This window comes from Cryptomeria japonica, chromosome 6, assembly GCF_030272615.1.
Source record: "Cryptomeria japonica chromosome 6, Sugi_1.0, whole genome shotgun sequence".
NCBI classification, from domain to species: domain Eukaryota; kingdom Viridiplantae; phylum Streptophyta; class Pinopsida; order Cupressales; family Cupressaceae; genus Cryptomeria; species Cryptomeria japonica.
Window position 1 is genome coordinate 296,648,416 of NC_081410.1, and position 21,474 is coordinate 296,669,889.

Below are 21,474 nucleotides of genomic sequence, written 5' to 3' on the forward strand. Positions count from 1 at the left end.
CTCTGGACTTTGAAAGGGCTAGATTCAAATCAAACAAGAGTTTATAAAGATTTGGGTACCCTGTTTAATGTCTATTTTACTATTGATAGTTGTGTGTTGCTCGCAAGTTTCCTTATACCAAACTTGAGCTTGAGCTGTTTTCTTGATAATTCACAGGGTCTTTGCTACTTTTTTCTACATTGTAATATCCACTCTAATCTTGTTCCATAGATTCACAACTTGTTTTTTTGTTCTGAAATAGACCAGAAAAGTTAAAGTCAGCCAGAGTCTTGTAATGGTGCAGCCTTCACATCTTAATGCATAAAATTGCAATGCCTGAACATTTCAAGAAAATACTCTTTGTAGATATGAAATTGTGGGTAATCATAAAAGACAAGCAAAAGATCTTCCCCAATGTGGCTAGAGGATCCCAAACTCAAAATTGTAAAATCCTGGAGTTTGATTATACTTTATTCCCTGTTCCTACTTAGGGTTCCTTTGTTGCTATAAGAAACAATATTGAACTATGGAAAGACCCTATAGACCACTCATAATCTAAATTAGCATATTGGAAGGAAAACAACTCTTTTCAACTGGTAAGATTCAATTTTTATGATTCCAACTTTTATGATCAATGCCTCGAGCTGGGCCAATTCATCTTACATCAAGTTTAAAGAATCTTCTACAAGCTATTAAATGAATTGTTAAAGCTAACAAGAGATTTCTAGCATCCATTTGAAAGACATTTACTGTCACATGTCAACTTGAATGTAATTTAAATTTTCTGATATTTTCCTTCAAAAAGATCAGGGATAATTTGGGTGGTCACCCTCAAAGCTTGTAACCAACATGAAAAATCTATCTCATGGAATCAATTTTTTTCAGAAATTTCCTAAATTGATAAAACAAAACCTTATTACTAAATTACAATCCAATTTAGTGGAACATTGAACATTATGGTACAATCCAATTTAGTGATTTCAAGCATTCCTCATTCAGTTGTGAGTTCTTCCTATTTGTTCTTCTTCCAAGACCAATACTATGCTTGGATGATATCTCATTTATTTGGCCAACCAAATGTCAATTCCAATGCCAATGCCGAAGAGAACCATCTCAATATGGACCTACCACTCAACCAAAAGTTAGAAAACTAGCATATACAATCTCACAATTCCACAATTAACCTTCCAATCCAACTACTCTAACCCCAAATAATGCTTCGTCCAGAAACAAATTAGACAAACTAAGTAAAACTAAAACTATTCTTCCAGTTTTGGCAGGAACTGAGCTGCCTTGCAGCCCTTGTTTATTTACCTTTTGTAGATTTTCCTTCTTCATGCAATCATATCATTATTTTTGTAAATATTAAATAAAACGCTGAGGTTAGTGGTCAATTATACATTTCTACATTACCATAATGCTATAATAATGATCTTCATGATTAACTATAACATTAGTAAGGTGTCCTTAGCATGCACAAATATTTACTTATGTACTTAAAGTAATATGATAAATTATGGTATGCCACATGATTTAAAGGAAGTATGCAACTTGTGTGCCACGAACTTCAACTTCATGCCAACAACTAGGGTCATCTATGACATTATTTGTCATGAGGAGGTTGACTATGGGCACTACATCAAGTTTGGAGCCATACATGTTACCAAACATAAAAAGGTGGTTATTGACATGTTATATATAATTGTTAAGGCCAACTTTGATCCAATGAAGCAATTAATGATGCATTCATCTAATTTTTCTCCTAGGTCCTTGTCACGTGTTGTATGGACCAATACGATATATTTTGGTTGACACTATCAAACTACATCAACCATGACTATAAAGGATGACAAAAATATTTACAAAGGAGGAAAGGGGTAGGAAGTTTTTGGATAAAAAATATGAAACCTAAAAGTTTAGAGAGATGGCAATAGAATTTTTTTTCTTTCAAGTGGACTGAATTTGTTACAACACACTTATTTGTGCTCAAATTTAATATTAAAATGCAAAGCCGAGGCTAGATTTGTTTGTAAGCCCTTGAGATTAGATTTATGATTTAATATTTGAAAATTATGAAATTAATAACTATTTGTTTAAGTATATCTCTATATTATATAATGAAGGTAGTTTTGGGTTAGATTATATGATTGAACGATGTTTAATTGAATTCACTATTTGTACTTACATCAAAAAAACGTTATGAAATGGAAAGAAAATAATCTAAAATCAACATATATGAAAATAAAATAAGTGAAATATTAAAATACAAGACTTTAAAAAATCAAACAAGTGCCATATAGTGGCCACTACTTGCCTTTTTAGTATTGCAATAATAAACTTTTTGTTTAGAGGTAGGTTGGATAATAATTTGAGATAATATAATCTTGCAACAATATAATAAAGAGTGCCCATAATCATAACATAGCTATAAAATTATAATAATAATAAATTTAATTCTAACCTTAACATAATTTGTACCCCTAATCCTATTTTTAAATTTTTTTAAGCCTAGTTCTGAATCTAACTCTAAGCCTAAATTTAATCTTAATTAAGAAATAATTTGAACCTTATTTTTAATCCTAATCTTAACCCTTATTCTAACACTAACTCTTATTATAAACCTAATTTTAATTCTAGTCGTTATTATAATGATTTTATAATTATATTAATAAATGAGAATTAGAATATGTTAATAGTATTTGTCAATAATATGCATAATATTAAATTATTTATTCAAACCTTAATCTCAAATTTTCTTATATTTTAATAATTTAATATATTTAACCTTATTAATATATTGTTATATATAATTTTATTATTCATTGATTATATATAATTAATAAATTTTTATTTTTATTTATTTTTAATATAAAAAATATATTTAATCCTAATATAATAATTTTAATTATATTATTGTATATATATAGACTTAAATATATTAATAATATTTATAATATATAAATTATCTATTCATCTTTTATCTAATATTTAATTTAATTATATATTGTATAGAAAATATATATTAATAAGAGGTAACGAGTGGATGGCGTGCGTGCAGGGGCGTTTGAGCAGCCGAGCTAGGGTTTTGTGGCCCTAGCTCGCGTGCAGGGTAGTTGTAGAAGCGACGGGGAAGGGCTTTGCTGGGGGTTGGGGGAGCTCAGTGGCTGCGGGGGTGGTGTTGGGTGAGGAGGGTGCTGCGGGGGTTTTGGGGGGCGGGACTTTGGCTGCGCGGGGGTGGGGTTGAGGCTGCGTGGGGCTGGGTTGAGGCTGCGTGGGAGTGGGGTTCCAGGTTGTTGCGGATCTCTTCCTGTGGGTTGGGGGGAGTCGGCAGGCCCTCCTTTCGGTGGTGTGGGAGGGGGTGAATTGGGCATCGTGCCTCTTTGTGTGGCCCCTTTAGGGTGGGGGTGCTTGGCCCTCATTTTGTTTTTTTGCTGTTTTGATGTTGACACTTGGTCGTGAGGCTTCACTGGCTGCGATAGCTATGAATTTCCAGGCTGCGGTGGGTTCAAAACCCCCACTTCAGAGTATGAAGACTTTTAACAATAATCTCTTTTCATCTGATTCTAGGAATGGGAATGCGGGTAGTTCTTGGATTAGGAAGACTAATGGATGTCTGGAGAGATGCAGCGAGAGGCCGAAGTTGGTCATTCCGCCTGAGATGTTAGCTGAAGACATTGATTATTTTTCAAAACACTCCCTTTATTGCAAGTTTTTGGGAATGAGGATGTCCTTGCAGTTTTTGGAAAACTGGGCGCAAAGGACTTGGGCCCCAGAAGGGGAAATGGAGATTATGCTATTGGCGAATAACTATTTCATGGTTACTTTCAACTGCATGGAGGATCGCCATAGGGTATTTGAAGGCAGCTCGTATTTTTACAACCAAGTGGGTCTGTTCATCAAACCCTGGCATGCAGGGTTTAATCCATCAGAGGAGCTTCCAAATAGGGTTCTAGTGTGGGTTCGGCTACCACGTTTTCCTGTGGAATGCTGTCGAGAGGATGTGCTATAGATGCTTGCTACTCTATTAGGGAGGCCAGTGGGATCTTCAACGCAAACCCTAGGGAGAAAGGTAATGACCTTTGTGCGCATTTGTGTTGAAATTGATCTTAGTAAACCACTGCCAGATGCTATAGATATGTGCGCAGGTTCTTATTCTTGGGTTCAACAGTTAGATTATGAGACTCTTCCATTTCGGTGTCGTCTATGTCATGAGTACGATCATTTACAGTGTAAATGTCCTAGATATAAACCGACGGTACACCAATCTCAGTAGTCGGACCCAAGCCCAGATAGGGATGAGAAAGGGAAAGCTGCCATGTCAGTCGAGGTTGAGGGCACCGATGGTTTTGTTGCAGTTAAGATAAAGAACAAGAACCAAGGTCAAAAGAGGCCCTTTTAGGAGAGACAGGGGGAGGAGTTCTTCAACAGATTCGAGGTCCTGGATGATCTTAGCTAGCAAGAAGTTAATCTGGGGTCTATCCCTCTGGATCAAGGTGCATCAGGGGGGGTACCAGAAAGTGTAATTGAGGACTCTACCCAAGCCCTGCTAGTGGTTGGAAGCCAAAAGATGGAGATGGAACATCCAGTAGGGGTCCATCTGGGACCCACTCTTGGCTTGGAGGAGCATTTGGTTGAGGGGAAGGGTTCTCCAACAACTTTGAAATTGGACTCAACTGGGGTGAAAAGTAATAAGTCCTCCGCACTCCTGGGTCTGCATCAGAAAGATATTATGAAAAGTGCTTCAGAGAAGAGCTCGAAGGCTGGTAGAAAGAAGGACATGGATAAGATCAAATTGATGGGGGAGAACTTGGTGGAGTCGGGGTCAGTAAAGACTTTGGATACATATTTTTCCAATCCCCCTAAATGATTGTGCTTTCATGGAATGTGAGGGGCTTGAACAGTGGCCCTAGACAAAAAGTTGTTTGGGATTTGATTAGGAATCATTCTCCAGATGTCCTATTTTTGCAAGAAACTAAACTCTCGGTAGAGAGTATGATGGGTCTAGTGCCAAAGTTGTGGGGGAGAGGCGAATGTCAGTGTGTTGGGGCTGCTGGATCCTCTGGAGGGGTGGCATGTCTTTGGAACCCTTCAAGATTTCGTCCGTTCTGGTGGGCTACATCCAAATCTCCTTTATCTGGGGTCATCTCTAGTCTTGAGACTGGGGAACCCATTCTATTTTCTAACATCTATGCCCCTACAGATTTTCTGGGTAAGCAAAACCTTTGGTCCCATATTTCTTGTATGCGAAGGCTGGCCCCTTTTCGTCCTTGGATTATGGCAGGCGACTTCAATGCTATCCTCAAGTTGAGTGAGAAGAAAGGGGGTGTCATGCACTTGGAACCTTCTTCAGTCTTGTTCCAAAATAGTATATCCTTGTTGCAGCTTGTTGACATTAAGCCTAGAAATGGTATGTTCACTTGGAACAATAGGAGGATGGGAGAGTATTGGATTGCAGAGAGGCTGGACTATTTCCTGGTCTCTAGTTTTTGGATTGGGGGAGGGTGGTCCACAAGTTCCAAGATTCTTGACTGGAGAGGGTCAGATCACTAGCCCATCAAGCTGGTTTCATCTTCGGCTCGGGTTGTCCGCTCTCCCTCTTTCAAGTTCCAACTTATGTGGCTTCAGGATCCTTCCCTTCAGGTCCTTGTTGCGGAATGGTGGAGGAGGGGGAAGCCACCCTTTGGCACTGCCATGTACTCTGTTGCCAAGCAGCTACAATATGTTAAGTATCAACTTAAGCAGTGGAACTGCCAGGGCTTCGGGAATATTTTTCATGCGAAGAATGCTACTCAACTGGTGTTGAATGGGATCACCAACGAAATCAGAGAGCAAGGTCTATCTGAGGATCTACTTAGGGATGAGGAAAGGGTTGTCAAAGTGGTTGAGGAATGGGAGCTTCGAGAAGAAATATACTGGAAGCAGAGAGCTCGTATTGATTGGCTGAAGGAGGGGGACAAGAACACTGCTTTCTTCTTCAACTTTGTGAAAGTAAGAAGACATGGTAACTCTATTTCTGTTCTGGTCAACGATAGAGGTGAGCAGTGTTTATCCTTGCAGGAGATGTCTAGGGAGTCATTACAGTTCTTTCAGGCCTAATTCAGGGAGGACCCCCCGGGGGATTCGGTGGCAGAAAATCGGGTTCTTGATTGCATTCCATCTTTGGTCATGGGGGAGATGAATGAGAAGCTTTTGTGTCCTATTTCATTAGATGAGCTGGAAAGGATAGTCTTTCACATGAGGAAAGGAAAAGCTCCTCGCTCGGATGGGTTCCCGGTGGAATTCTTTCAAGAATTCTGGGATATTATCAAATTGGATTTATTGGATGTTGTCCAGGAGTCCCAGAGGAACAAGTAGATGCTTAGGGCGTTGAATGCTACTTTCATTTCTCTTATCCCTAAGTGTGAAGGGGCTGACCGATTAGGACAGTTCCGCCCTATCTCCCTCTACAATGTGGTTTATAAGATCATCTCTAAGCTGATAGCAGATAGATTGAAGAAGTGCTTGGGGAGGGTCATCTCTGAGGAGCAAAGTGGTTTTGTGGAAGGTCGCCAAATTCTGGATGGTGTGGTCATTGCTACGGAGACCATTCATTCTATGGCTTCATCCAGGGAAAAAGCTATGTTTATCAAGCTGGATATGGCTAAGGCGTATGATAGAGTCCGATGGTCCTTCCTTCAGAAGATCCTCAGGGCCTTTGGTTTTGCTAACGAGTGGGTCCAGTGGGTTATGAGTTGTGTTACGACTACTTCTTTCTCAATGCTTATTAATGGAAACCATACCGAGCTATTTGGTGCTTCCAGGGGTCTTCACCAGGGGGACCCTCTCTCACCTTATTTATTCATTCTTATGGCTGAGGGTTTGGGGAGGCTGATTAAGCAGAATGTGGGTCTGGGTACTATTCAGGGTTGGAGATGGGGTAATGACCTCCAGTCACAGTCACATTTGTAGTTTGTGGATGACACGACCCTTGTGGGGATGGCTTAGGTAAGAGAAGCTACTAATCTGCGGAAGGCCTTAGATGTTCATCTTGAGGCCTCGGGCCAGTTAATCAATGAGGATAAATCTTCTATCATCTTCTTCAATACTCCTGCAACTATTCAAAGGAGGATTGCTCTTATACTGAGATTCCAAGTTGGTTCCTTGCCCTTGAGCTACTTGGGTATCCCTATTTCCCCTGGTAAACCTCCTAGGGAGTCTTGGCAGGGCATTTTGGATAAGTTTTGCTCAAAAGTTGATCACTGGACTCAGATGGCTATCCTTTGCCGGGAGGGTCCAACTGATTCAATCGGTGGTTCAGGCTCTTCCAATCTATCGATGTATGCTTCATGTGGCTCCTATGTGGTTCTTGAAGGGATTGGATTCCCTGGCTAGGCAATTCTTATGGGCAGGCAATCTTTCCTCGTCCAAATGGAGTCTGGTCAATTGGAACTTAGTGTATAGCCCGAAGCAATCGGGGGGTCTTGGATTGAGGCAGTCTATTCTTTTTGGGGAAGCACTGGCTGCTAAATTGTATTGGAGGTGGTGTGTGGAACAGGATCGTGGCTAGGCTAGGATTTTGGCCAACAAATATATGGCGAGGATCCCGAAGGAGGAAATCCCTAGGTATCCGCTTGAGGGAAAGGGCTCTTCGATTTGGGTCACTCTGAAGAAGGGGGCTGCTCTCATTAAGTTCGAGCTCTTTTGGATTTGTAGAAGGGGGGAAGATGTCCTTTTCTAGAACGATTCTTGGGATGGTTATCCTCCCATCCTTGATCAGTTTCCTCATCTTGGGAAACTGAGCCAAAGGTTTTTAGAGGTGGGTTGGTCAAGGGTGAGTGACTTTATGGCTTCTTATAGGTGTGGTAGGCTAGATTTGGAGCGGTGGAAGGCTCCTAATGAGTGGCTGATGGCAGAGATGGAGGTCGAGTGTGCAGAGTTGCAGGGCATTCTGAAGAGTAGACACTGTAGCTTCCTCAAGGGAAGGGATGGGCTTGCCTGGTCTCCAAATCCTAAGGGATTTTTTATGATGGCTAGTGGATACCGGGAATTGTTGAACCGAGGACTGGAGGAAGGGGAGGTGACCTGGTGGAAACAGGTGTGGAATAATGCTTCTTGGCCGAAGTGTAACTGCTTTGCCTGGACCTTGGCTTTGAACAAATGTCTAACCTGGGACAATATCTGCAAACGGGGATTCTTGGGGCCTTTTATCTGTGTTTTGTGTGGTAATGGAGAGGAAAATTCCTCACACCTGTTCTTCAGATGTCCCTTCTCGAAGCTTATTTGGCATTATTGGTGGGGGGTGTGGAAGCATTCATGTGTCCACGCAGACTCTCTGGTGGAGTTCTGGAGCAGTTTGGGCAGACCTCCTATCTTGTCATCCTTCCTCCAGACTATCTGGTATATTGGGCCCATCTTCATTCTGTGGCAGATCTGGCTCGAGAGGAACAAAAGGATCTTTCGTGAGGTTAGATTGTTTATTCAACAAGTTTGGAATAGGATTATTGCCATGATCCATGAGACAGTGGAAGCCAAATGTGAGGTGAATTTTCCGTTGAGTAGAGATGAGGCAGACATTGTGAATAGGTTTGGCCTACAAGAGCTGACTCCGACCTCAGCTTGTGTCAGGAGAGGTAGAAGGGCTACGAAGAAGGTTCAAAGGGTGGGAAGGTGGATACCCCCTCAGGATGGGATTATCAAGATTAATACTGATGGCTCATCTAGGGGTAACCCAGGCCCAGCTAGTGTTGGGGGTGTTGGCAGGAATAGTAGGGGGGAGGTAGTTTTCCTCTTCTCGGTTCATAAAGGGAGGCACTCTAATAATTTCATGGAGGGATTTGCAATTCTCTATGCCCTTGAATGGGCTTGGGAGCAGGGTCAAAGGCATGTGATTTGTGAATCAGACTCACAAATTATTGTTAATTTGTTGAATGAGCAGAAGGTTAATGGGATCCAGTGGCAGTTGGCAGGGATTGTTTAGCAGATTCTCCATATTAGCTCTTTAATGGAGCAGGTGTCTTTTATCCACATCCCTAGAGAATGGAATAGAGCAGCTGATTGTCTGGCAAAGTGGGCCTCAGAACATGATAGTGATTGGAAGGTTGAAGGTTGGGAGCACCTTTCTGAGGATCAATCTCAGGATTTGCAGAAGATTTTTACTGAGGATATGGAGGGATAGGTTGTTGTTTGTAGTGGGGCTAGCTTGATGGTTCTCTCCTGGGGCCCGGGGCTCGGGCTCTCTTTGTAATTCTGGTTCTTGAGTTTTAATAAAGTTTTTACCCCTTTTATTCAAAAAAATAAAATATATTAATATATTTATGAAAGATATATTTTAATATTATCAAATTGCATGAGGATAAATAAAATAAAGCTTTAAAAGATTTAAAGATTAAGATAACATTTTAAATAATTTGAAAGGATACCAAATATTATTTTAATAATCTAAAAAATTGTCTAAATTAAAGTGAATGGGAAATTGGTAATAAGATGCAAATTATTTGAGAAAAAAATAATTTCTATAATTTGAAAACTTAAAAATCATACATTTAACTATTTAAAAATAAAATAAAAACGTCCAAAGGAAAAAATTCATAGATATAATTGTAGAAAAGCAATTTTTTTTTTTGACCGGTAACAGGTTTAAGTTTTATATTGCTTGAAAAGAAAAAGTACATGCCTTCAGCTACTTTGCAACATTCCACTATTTAAAGACTACATGGGGTCTCGCCCCTACAAAAACAAAATGAACCCCGAGACAACAACCACACCAACTATGCCTACCATTAAGGATAAATTCCTTACAACAGGGAAATCCCACCCAAAAAACCCGACAGCCTACACAGGAAACCGACCTATCGGAACCAGCCAAGGGCCTCCTCCCTCGAGAAGTTGGGGATGGCCTGACTAGGGCCTGCGTCGAGCAGCGCCATCCCAACACTTGTCGTGGTTCCCGACTGTCCACCTCGCAACACGCTACACTCCATTATCTTTGCACTCTTTCGTGGGATTTGGTGATGCACCAACAACCGCCCATCCTCACCAATCAGAGCTTGCGACTTCACCGGGGTCTGCTTGCCACGTAGTTTTGCTTGCTCCATCGGTCCCATCTTCCGCACAAAGTCCATCAGTTCCTTCCACCCATTCCTTGCATCCTCCAGCTAGGTTTCCATCGAGTGAGAGGCCGACCACACCACCAAAAGTTGCATTGCATCATTCCGCCCACCTAAGCGCCTCCATAGCCCTTGCTCCATCCTCAAACCCACTCCAATCTTCGTGCGTTCCACCACCTCCTCTAGGCCGCCTGACCATTTTGGTCTCAGCACAAGAGACACCACCCGCAACACCTCCTCCCTTGAACTTCCCACCATCAGTGCCAGAGCCATGAACAGGGATGAAACATCCAAATTTGTTCGCGAGCGGCAGTCAGTGTCTAGGAATTCTTCCCTAAACATCAGGTGAACAACCCTCCAGAAATCTTCCTCATCCACCCTAAAAACATTCTTCAAGCGGATGCTTGAAATTGTGCCTCGAAATGCAGGCATTTGGCCTAGTGTAAGCAGCAAAAAATTTGCTTCCATCCTTCCCCTATCACACAGCCAAAACACAATGCTTGCAAGAGTAAATGCAGTCCTCTACGGAGTACCAAAATGAAAATGAGGACCTAAATAACACCATCCGCAACCACCCCACCCATTTATTTCATCGCACACACCACCTCACACCACACATCGCCAGCGATCCAAAGTTCCACACACTGTTGTCATTGCACCTACACCACCATTACACAACTTGTTGCCATTGCCATGAACACAAACCACATGAGCCATCCCCACCCCTCAATCATGCGTATCTAAAATGGTTCATGCATAGCTCATCACAAGATCTCGGGTTCCCCTTTCATACTCAAAGCACCTTCATCCAAATTCTAAGGGACCCAAATCCCTTAAGTCTTCAAAGAAATTAAAATGTTCAGCCAAGGAACCATTTGCACCTATGTTTGAGAGCACATCAACCTCAGCATTCACTTCCCTTAGAATATGCAATACTTTAAAATCCTCAAACCCATTCAGAAGGTTATTCATTCTTCTGATATGTTTATCCAGGTGCCAAGCCGCCATCCTACCCCTAGCAATGCCATTCACCACTAGCTGGGAGTCCCCTTCAAGGTGTAGTTTTTTCACCTCCGATTTTTTTGCCATAAGAATTGCTTCAATTGTCACCTGACACTCAGCTTCATTGATAGTGCCATCTACCAATCCCTTTGCTCCAAGTGTTAGAATACTACCTTTCTTATCTCGAGCTATGACCCCTGCATCGGAGATCCTGGGGTTCCCCCTGGATGCCCCGTCAAAGTTGATCTTGATCCATCCCCCATCTGGCGGAATCCACACATGACTTTTATCACCAAACCTAGGAGGATAAGCCCTCAAAAGCCCATTAGCAGGCCTGAATTTACAAAGGCCACCCCACCAGGATACCAACATCAAACTGAGTGAACACGGTCTTCGCTAAATTAACCTAGGAGGTAGCATTAGAGACTAATTCCGAAATTGCATTCTCCAATTTGATCAGGAAACGCTCCATGGGTTCTGTTTTATCCTCAAAAGTCTTCGATTTTGTTCTTCCAAACTTCCCACATTACTGTTGAAGGCATGACCTTTCATATTGTAGCAAAAGTTGAAGAGTTGTTTAAAACCGACCACAATTCCAGCCAATCTCGCAAATTCCATGCCAACGACCCCTTCCAACTCAGCCTCTACAACCCAAATCACCATGCTTCCTGGGCAAATTCGCATCTCAAAAGGAGATGATCCACATCTTCCTCCTCCTTCTTGCAAAGTGCACAACAGAAGGGACCCACAAACCCCATTCTTTTAAGTCTATCCCCAGTCAAGATCCAACTGCTACTCGCTAGCCAAGAGAACGCACCTACTTTGGGCAGACAAGCATTGTTCCAACATATCTTTGCTTCCCAATCCACCTTCCCAACATCTTCCTCCAACAAGGTGTTCCCCAGCTTGACAAAATAAATTCCACTCTTCGCACCACACCAAATGATTTCATATTGCTCCCTGGAACCCATCACCTCTATGCTTGCTAGGATGTTCCTCAACGTCCTTTGATCATCCTCCCCCAAATCCAGATCGCTAGGATCCTTCCAAGTCATTCGTTGTCCCAGATCAAATGATTCTTGGACCAGAAAATTGCTCACTTTCTCTCCCCATTGTTGGGTGGTCTTTTGAACAATCCGTGGAGGAACCCTGACATCCAAAGATGGACATCCGTCCCAAGAATCTTGCCAGAAACTAGCCTTGTGGCCATCTCCAATTCGCCAAGTCAGATGATTGGTAACCAGGCTTCTACAATCCACTATAAAGTTCCAAAGGGCAGATCCTCTAGTGGGATTTTCAACCGTGAGTATTCGCTCCCTATCTCCTTTGTCCAGGTACTTAGCCTGAAGAATATGTACCCATCTCTGCTCCAACTTACTATACATTTGCCACACCAACTTTGCCCCCATAGCTTCATTGATTAACTTCCAGTCACGGAGCCCCGCACCTCCACCCCCTTTCAGTTTACAAACTCTATCCCAAGCCATTAAGGGAATTTTGTCCCGATCCTGTTTACCATTCCATAGAAATTTCCTCATTTTCTGTTGGATGTTCTTGATAATCATACCTGGAAGTTTAAAGCAATCCATGGAGAAAATTGGCATTGCCGAGATTACTGATTTCAATATTAAAATGCGACCAACCAACGTGAGCCATTTAATTTTCCAACCCTCCATTTTTGCTTTACAACCATCGAGAAGGCCTTTCCAAATCTTCGTCTTACCCACTCTAGCCAAGAGCGGCGTACCAAGAAACTTCCTTGGGAGCTGACCAATTCTGATACCAAAGAGTTTGGCAATGACCCTCTGAGTGCCAACTTTTGTGTGAAAAAAGAATATCTCTGACTTTTGCCAATTGACCTCTTGTCCAGTTGCCCAGCTATATCTATCAAGCACTTGTTTCATCACTGTTGCTTCTTGCATGGAAGCCACACCAAAAAGGCAAGTATCATCAGCAAACTGAGAATGTGTAGTCGTTTCCACCCCTCTGGCAATCTCAATGCCTTTCCACATCCCCTGAGATCACTTTCTTGAGATCGATTGACCTAAAACTTCTGCCAACAAGATGAAACGAAAGGGGGAAATGGGATCCCCCTGGCGAATACCCCACGAGGTGGGAAAAAAACCTTAGGGGCTGCCATTAACTAATACCGAAACATTGAACTGCATAATCATACTAGAAATCCACTTAATCCAGCACTTACTGAAGCCAAACTTAGCAAGCACATCCAAAAGAAAGGGCCGCCACAATAATCCCATCAACAATGTTCCTCCCCGGGGTGAAACCGCTCTGTTCACAGGATATAAGTTTTTCCATGATCAATTTCAGTCTATTGGCTACAACTTTTGAAATGATTTTGTATAAAAATTACAAAACAAGATCAGACGGAATTCCTCGAAGCCCACCGGTTTATCTTTCTTTGGGATAAGTGCCACAAAAGTACTATTTAATTCTTTCAGGATAAATCCCCTAGTCCTGGACTCTTCAACCATGACCAACAACTCACCGCCTAACAAATCCCAAAAAACTGGTAAAAGAATTCCTGAAAGCCATCCGTGCCCGACGGTTTCTCCCCACCAAGACCAAAAATAGCTGCTTTCAGTTCCTTTAGCGAGACTGGCTCCTCAAGCATCTGATTGTCCTCCTTAGTTACTAATTGTGGGATCACAACCAAAAACTCCGCTTTCAATCTGACCCGATCAATCCCACTCTTGTTCCATAAATTTCCAAAAAAATCAATAGCCTCCTGGTTAATCCGGTCAAAATCCTCCGTCAAAGTACCATCTTTCAGACGTAGAGATAAAATTCTATTAAGGCTTCTCTTAACCTTCACTAAACTATGGAAGAATTTTGTGTTTCTGTCTCCGACTCTAATCCAATTCTCACGCGATTTTGCCTCCAGAAAATCTCTTCCCTCTGCAATACTTCCCCATATCTACTGAGAAGGTCTTTCTCAGTGAGGTAGTCCACCTCGTCCATTCCCTCTGCTAGGACTTTTGAGTTTAGATCCCCCAAATCACCTTCAATCTTTCGTTTCTCTTCAAAGATATTTCCAAATACAGTCCTGTTCCAACTTTTCGATTTCTGTTTAACATAGCTTAACTTCTTCAAGAACTAAAAAGACAAGTAACCTTCAACCACAGGGGCCTCCTTCCACCATTGAACAACCTAATCTCTGAAACCCTGCTCCCTTAACCACATCTTTTCCACCTTAAAGGGGCATATGAGTGGAACTCCATCCTTCTGCAAAACAAGTGAGACCGAGAAATGATTTGAGCCGAAAATTGCCAAAACTTCCACCTCAAAAATAAGGGGAGCTAGGTTCCAATCCCCTGCCAAAAAGAACCTATCTAGTTTCTCTGCTATGTTGGAGAAACCCAAACGTCTATTGGTCCATGTAAAGTTCCTACCTTTAGCAACCACTTCAAACGAAGCATTAGAATCCACAAAGGTTTGAAAATTTGTTTGGATCCTACACATCCTTCTCACCCCTCCACGCTTGTCCGAATGGGAAAGGGTAGAATTGAAATCCCCCACAACAATCGTTATGGCCAACCTAATATCCTCTAGAGTCTTGGTAATTTCCTCCCAGAGTTGGCACTTATCTGCTATTTTAATAGGGCCATAAACATTGATTAAGAAACCTGAGAAATTAATAGTCCGTGAGCTTACCTTTGCCAACTGCCAGTATCTAGAACTTGAGACTGCTTCTACTTTCACTAATTGGGGATTCCACAAGATACCCAGGCCACTTGAAGCCCCCTCCGCATCAACAAAAAAACCAGACCACCTCTGTCTAACACCAAGAGTCCTAGCCGCCTCTTCACTACCTAGCTTAGTTTCCTGAATGCAAATTACCTCTAGTTTCGCCTGATGAAATCCTCTTTTGATCATGCGACGCTTGTCAAGGGCATTGCAACCCCTGACATTCCATGTTAGGAATGTCATTGCTACCCAGGAGAGAACAGGTCTCTCCCGAATCTAAGAAGTCTGGTCTGTCCCTTCATATTGCCTGCTTCCTCCAGCAACTTCTGTCTATTTTTCCTTCCTCTCATACTCCCTTTAGTCGCCTTATTGGGATTTGATTTGGTTTGTTTGATGGTCCTTGTGTCCATCTCCCCTACCTCTGCCGACAACCCCAACGAATCATAACTCAAGGAATCTTCATCTCCAGACTCCATCTCCATAGATTTCTCATAATCCTCCTTGGTCGGGGAGACATGAATGTCTTTGAACCTGTCTGCCTTAACCTTGTCGAGCTCTACAACAGTGTCAGAAATCAATGTCGCCGGTAGTCTCCCCATGGTTCCAACCCAAGATACCTTCCTTTCGGACCCAAGGGGAGGAGGCGGCGGGGGAGGAAAAGGAAATCCCACACCGCCTACCCCAGCCTGAGGTATGAAAACTGGGTCCGACTTCTAAATAGAACCAATCGTTGGAATGAGACCACCCCTAAGTGCTTCTCCACTTGCTGAAACTACGTGGGTCTCCCCGTCATGTCCTACTAGGAGTGAACCCCAAGCTAATGCAGCCTCCCCTTCAACACCTTCCAGATTTGTAGCATCTAAACCTACAATAGAAACAATAACTGGGGATTGATCAACCAAATTAGACTCCATTGCATCTTTGATAACATCTGTGGACACTACCAGTTGATCCCTTCCTGAATCGCATTTTAGGATTGTCGCGCCCGAACGAACAACAAAGTCGATGGCGGGAGCCAATATTGTGAGCATGACATCCGGCACAACCTTTGCAATTTCTGATGATGCTACCAACTGATCCTCCAGTGCTCTGTCAGCCCTACCTTTGCCTTTCTGACCTGCCATACATTCAGAATCCTCATGCCCCCACTCTTTACAGGACTTGCATTTCACCATGATCTCTTCAACTTCTATCTCTTGCCACCAAAAGCCCTCAGGGGGGCGGATTTCAATGGCCTTGGGGAGCAAGGGGTGTGGTTTCCACATAATGCAGATTCAAGCATACATGCATGAGTCTAGTTTGTCAATGGCTTCATCTGATTTAATGAATCTCCCTAGCTTGTTGCCGATTACCTTGAAAACTTCCTCCTTCTAATACTCATGTAGTAAGTTGTACAACCTAATCCATACTGGGATATCCTTAATGGAGGCTTGCCGAGGATCGAAGTTGGGGATCCAATCTTTAATGTAGAACCCTACTCCCATCATCATGAAAGACCCATTATACATGATTCTGGTTTTTTCCACTTTCTGACCCAACAATGATTAGGAAAAAGCCATTAGTTAGGGTTTTTTTTTCTCGAAATGGCTCCCCCATTCCTCATCAACCCATTTCCTAATCTTTGAAAAAGCAGGCCAATCTCCTCCCCACTTCATGAAGAAAGCTCTAGCACACAAAACTTGTACCAATTCCTTCCAAGCCGGTGAATCAATATAGATGCTAATGGTTCTCTTTTCTGTCGTCGCCGGTGCCTCCACCGTGATGGGTTTTGCTGGTTTTTTCTTCCAAAACCGCTCCTTAGTTTGCTTTTTACTCCACTTAGGGAAGTTTAGAATCCGTGATTGACCCCATTTATTCTTGTCTGGCTCAAAGGAAATGCAGGCATCGCCAAAACTGCCCCTGACCCCCCTTCTTCTATCTGTGCCATACCGCTGGAATTGGTTAGCACGAGGTGGGAACCAGGGCTGTTGGTTGTCCAGGCACCGTGAGCCATTCTCCAACTCGCGCGATCAAAGTTCGCCGCCACCTGCAAACCCTGATCTCCTCCTATGCTCCATAATCAATCTGCTATAATTGTAGAAAAGCAATTGAATAATAACAAGGTAATGAAAATTAGATGCAAGAAGTACTAAAAATAAATTTAGATATAAATAAAAAAAGGCCGCATTTTTTAATATAATAGTAATGGTTATTGCAAATTTATAGTAGATGCATATATGGTCTGCGAAAGCCAGATTGTAGAGGGCACAAGTGTTTAGGCATCTGTGATTGCAGCGGGCGAGAAGGGCGAGACAAGATGACGGAGGCAGCGATTCGAGGGAAAGCGGGGATGAAGAGCGTGAGGGAAATGCCGGTATTGCAGGATGGGCCGCCACCAGGTGGCTTCCCTCCCGTGCGCTACACCCGCCGTATTCCTAGCAAGGGTCCCGGCGCTGTCGCCGTCTTCCTCGCTTCCTTTGGTATCATCTCTTACGGCATGTATCAGGTCGGTCAGGGCAACCGCTATAGAAGGTATCCATTTCTCTGATCGTTTAATTGGGCATCTTAATACAAAACTAATAAATGAAAAAATCACTACTGTGAATGGGCAGAGGCCCGGGATGAAATGCGAAAGAAGATTATAAAACGAGGAAAAGGAGATGTAGACAAATCTTTTACAACTAATAGGATCCATTTTGAAAATTTGGTATTTTTCAGTGTATCGCACTATACGATGATTTCTTGAGATTCAGTCGTCTAGTATCTTTGATACAAATTAGTATAGTATTTTTTTGTTTTCTTTTTAATGTATGTGGTGTTTAAACATTGTATCGAATTTTGTAACGATTGATCATAACTTTAATTGTAGTTTAGAGTAAATCTTTGTCAACCCATATTAGTATCCCTGATAAATGGGGAACTGGCAATGGTTCCAGTAAGCTTACTTATAGATTATTTATCACAATTAGCATAAGCACCAGCAGACACCATAAAGAATGATGAAAAAAATGTTTTGATTTTAGGACAAGACGGTATTCCAAAATAATTTTTTTTTGTAAAGGAAGTGTGGGAGAAGATAGGGAAACCCTTTTTTTACTACTGCTACCTTTTTTGAAGCATAAATTATGAAGGGATATAATAAGAGAGAAATGGGAGGTTTTATAAAATTGTTGAAATCTATGAGAATGACTCCATACTATAGATGGAAATCTGCTTCAAATCTGATTGGTGTCTAAATAGAGTCAATACATAAACACCCTGCAATTCCAGATAATTTTACTGAAACAAGCAGATATAAAAATTAAAAGGAAGAAACAAGCTAAAATTGACCTAGTGTATTGACATACTTTTTCAAAGAGGGGATTAAAGAGATAAAAGAAAATACCTGTTTAAAATGTGCTGAGCGTCACCCATAAGAACAATAACAAGACCATGACATCCTTTAGCTTGCCTAGAACAAAAGTTGTGCAAACTACCATGCTTAAAACACATAATAATGGAGAAAGAATGGAAAGTAGGGAAACAGTCACACTTACTATTTTAACATAACCTCGGGTACAACATGTTATAGTGAAACAAAAAACATTGAACAACAAATGGTTAGAACTTAGTGTAATGAAAACAAGGAGTAAAATTAAAATTTGTGTCATTTGACACGCAAAATGGAAAAGTAACACAAGAAGAATGTAATGTCCCCACTTTGAAATAAAATTTAATAATAAATGATAATAATAAAATTAAAATATTTAAAATTAAATTAAAATATAAAATAATATAATTAAATATGATTAATAAAAAATTACTTAAGTTAATGAAAAGTCAAAAGACATGAAAGGAAAAGTTGACTCCCTCAACAATGAGATATAAAAGGGAGAAGAGAACCTCATATGAGAGGGGGGATAATTTGGAAATGAGAAGTGCAGATCTAATTTAAATAATAAGTGCAGATCTGATTATGAGAGGTTGTGTCCCTTTCAAAGGGCAGAAATAATGAAGAGTTGCACTCTATCAAAGGGAATGGTGAAAGCGTGTGTCTCTTGCCAAAGGGCATACATGATGAATAGGTGTGACCTCTCCCTCACATTGAGAGATATAAAGGAAAGGAATCAAAAGCATCTAGTAAGAGCACCATGGATCAGATCAGATCAGAATTGTTATTAAGTTACAGGCAGTAACATCCTTGTTCTTGGTGGTATGCATGGGGATGTGTTTAATAAGTATCCTTAATACATGAAGCCCAATAATGTTCTTATGCAGAATTAATAGTAATACTAATATGGACTGCAATATGTATGATAGTCATACTTAATTTCAGATACATATTCATAATACATAAGAAATATATATACTTATAGTCTAAATCACATTATTACTTTCCGTATTTAAGAAGATGGGATTGAGATGTTCCAAAGAGGGGCAGTCTAAATCCAAGCAATAGGTTAAGTCCCAAGATAGGGTGGGGATCAACGACCAATAAGCCTTGAGGGTATAGACCCAAGATAGGTAAGGGCTTGGATCTGTAAACTTTGAGGGAACCTATTGTAGTTGGTCTCTAAGCGCTTTGGTAACATATGTAAACCCTTCTCCCTTAAAACTGAAGTAGTAGCAGGGTTTGAAATCTATATTAAGAACTATGAATAATGAAATTAATCAGCTAATGAGAAAAATAGACAAGCACTTGTTAATAACTTATTGAAGAAAATCTATCAATTTTAGTATATTTAAATAGATCAGGTAGGGGACATGACAAAGAAAAGGAGAAAGTGCCACTTGGCTCAAATGATGATGACAATGATTGGTCAAAATCATGGGCTCTTTGTGAAAATTAAATAAAAATCTTTACTTAGGCTTCAACTTCTTTCCTTCTTTAAGAGACCTATAGTTCTAAGTTCTAAATAGTAAAATGAATTCATCTCATTGAAAGAGAAGCTTCATCTTTTAGGTGCACCATAAGTGGCTCCTTGAAATTAAGCTAGCTAGTATCGATGTTATATTGGCAAGAAACTAGGTTACCGGGTTCGCCTCTGGGCCCCCCTGGTACGGGTCTAGGTTCGACCGGGTTCGTGGTACGGGTCCGGTTCGACCTGGGTTCGACCAGGGTTCGAAAAACCCAGAGTGGGTTCGACCCTGGTCGAACCCAGTCGAACCCGGGCGGACCCAGTCGAACCTGGGCGGCTGGGCGGTTCGTAAAGTCAAAAAACAATGCAAATTTAATTTTTTTTTCAATTCCGCCTTGTAAAAAGTGAAAGTTATAACCTTAAAAAGCAGAAAATTAGACGTCTTAAAAAAACAGAAAACTGATGCATGCCATGGAGTTCTGTGTGGGTTTGAAGGTTGTGATTTGGTGTTGGCGGCGGGGGCGTTGCCCCTCGACCCCGCCCTGTACCACAACAGGGAGCGCACCCTGGGCGCTGCCCCAGGACCCTACGAGGGGCGCTGCCCCTCGACCCCACAAGGGGCGCTGCCCCTTGACCCCGCTGGGGGCGCTGCCCCCAGACCCCTGCAAGGGGTGCTGCCCCCAGACCCCTGCAAGGGGCGCTGCCCCTTGACCCCGTTGGGGGCGTTGCTGGCAAAATCCAGGTCCTCAGTTTGAAAAATTAAACTTGGATGTTCTTAGTTTGAATCCATTTAATGATCAAACTTTAAATTGTTGAAAGTTGAAACAATGATACTTGAATATTTTATCATTTTGATATTAGACTTGATGTATATGATGCTGTTATGGTATGATCATGATGCTACGATTACAAGTTTATGTTGGTTTTGTTGTTTATATGATGCTATGTGACATGCTAATCTTAATTCATGCTTATAGGTTGCATATATATATAATTTACATGTTTTTGTACTAACGAACCCAAACGAACCCAAACCCCTTTTCAAAATTTTGCCGTACCAACGTACCGGGTTCTTCGAACCCGAACCGGTGCCCGAACCCGAACTGGTAACTTAGGCAAGAAATAATAGGGCAATAATTTTTAATGGCAAGTGATAGATTAGGTGCAACCCTTCATTGAGGTGATTTATAGTATCATTCTACTTCGTGCCTAAATATTAGCTTGCCCATAGCAAGCATATGTTTGTGGGTGTCTTCAATTGCCATTGAGCCCATGTTTGTATAGGTGATTCGATTGGAACCTTTATGGTTCATTGAATGGGGTGATTCCTATTGTAATCAAGGATGATTCTTAGGTTGTTGATACCAATCTAACAATGGCTGATTCATCCTCCTCAAGGCATGCTTTCTAGATGGTACTGTAATGGACACTTAATAGTACATCTAGAGCTTTAGTCTCGCCAGATCAAAAACATAAAAAGCAATATTTTCTATAATTCCTATTGCTTTTAATTCTAAACCCATTGGAACCTTTTGCAAATATGCTCTTTCTTAAATCTTAGCAACCTTTGGCACCAATGTAAAGACCTCTCCATGTTTATCTCAACCTATTTACATTTTGTCACTCTTCTTTTGGTTCTTTAATATTTGTAGATTCCTTTATAAATTTTTTATCAAGGTGATGACAAGGGGATGCATTTTAAAATAATGAATAAATAAAAATAAAAATTTGAAGTTTTAAAATACAAAAATTAAACGTACCAAAAAATAACTTAGATATACTAAATGAAGCTAATTTTTTAAAAATATGGACATTTAAAAATATCTGCTAAAAATATGAATATGAGTCCATACATTGTGAGTTTGAAACAAAATTAGTTTATTATG

At 41.2% G+C, this 21,474-nt stretch overlaps 2 protein-coding genes across 2 annotated transcripts in view; one reads left to right on the forward strand and one right to left on the reverse strand.

Moving 5' to 3' along the window:
- Positions 1-13,575: 13,575 nt before the first annotated feature.
- On the reverse strand, positions 13,576-15,014 carry LOC131032223 (uncharacterized). Its single transcript, XM_059222030.1, has 3 exons — positions 14,277-15,014; positions 14,087-14,150; positions 13,576-13,982 (listed from the first exon to the last, which is right to left on the reverse strand). Exons 1-3 carry the CDS (start codon positions 15,012-15,014, stop codon positions 13,576-13,578), a joined length of 1,209 nt encoding a protein of 402 aa, XP_059078013.1.
- Positions 15,015-16,966: 1,952 nt separating this feature from the next.
- Positions 16,967-21,474, forward strand: part of LOC131031619 (NADH dehydrogenase [ubiquinone] 1 alpha subcomplex subunit 13-B) — a 28,198-nt gene continuing 23,690 nt past the window's right edge. The window contains exon 1 of the mRNA XM_057962789.2: positions 16,967-17,282. Coding sequence (XP_057818772.1) covers positions 17,068-17,282 — 215 coding nt within the window. The 5' untranslated portion in view covers positions 16,967-17,067. The remainder of the gene's footprint in view (positions 17,283-21,474) is intronic.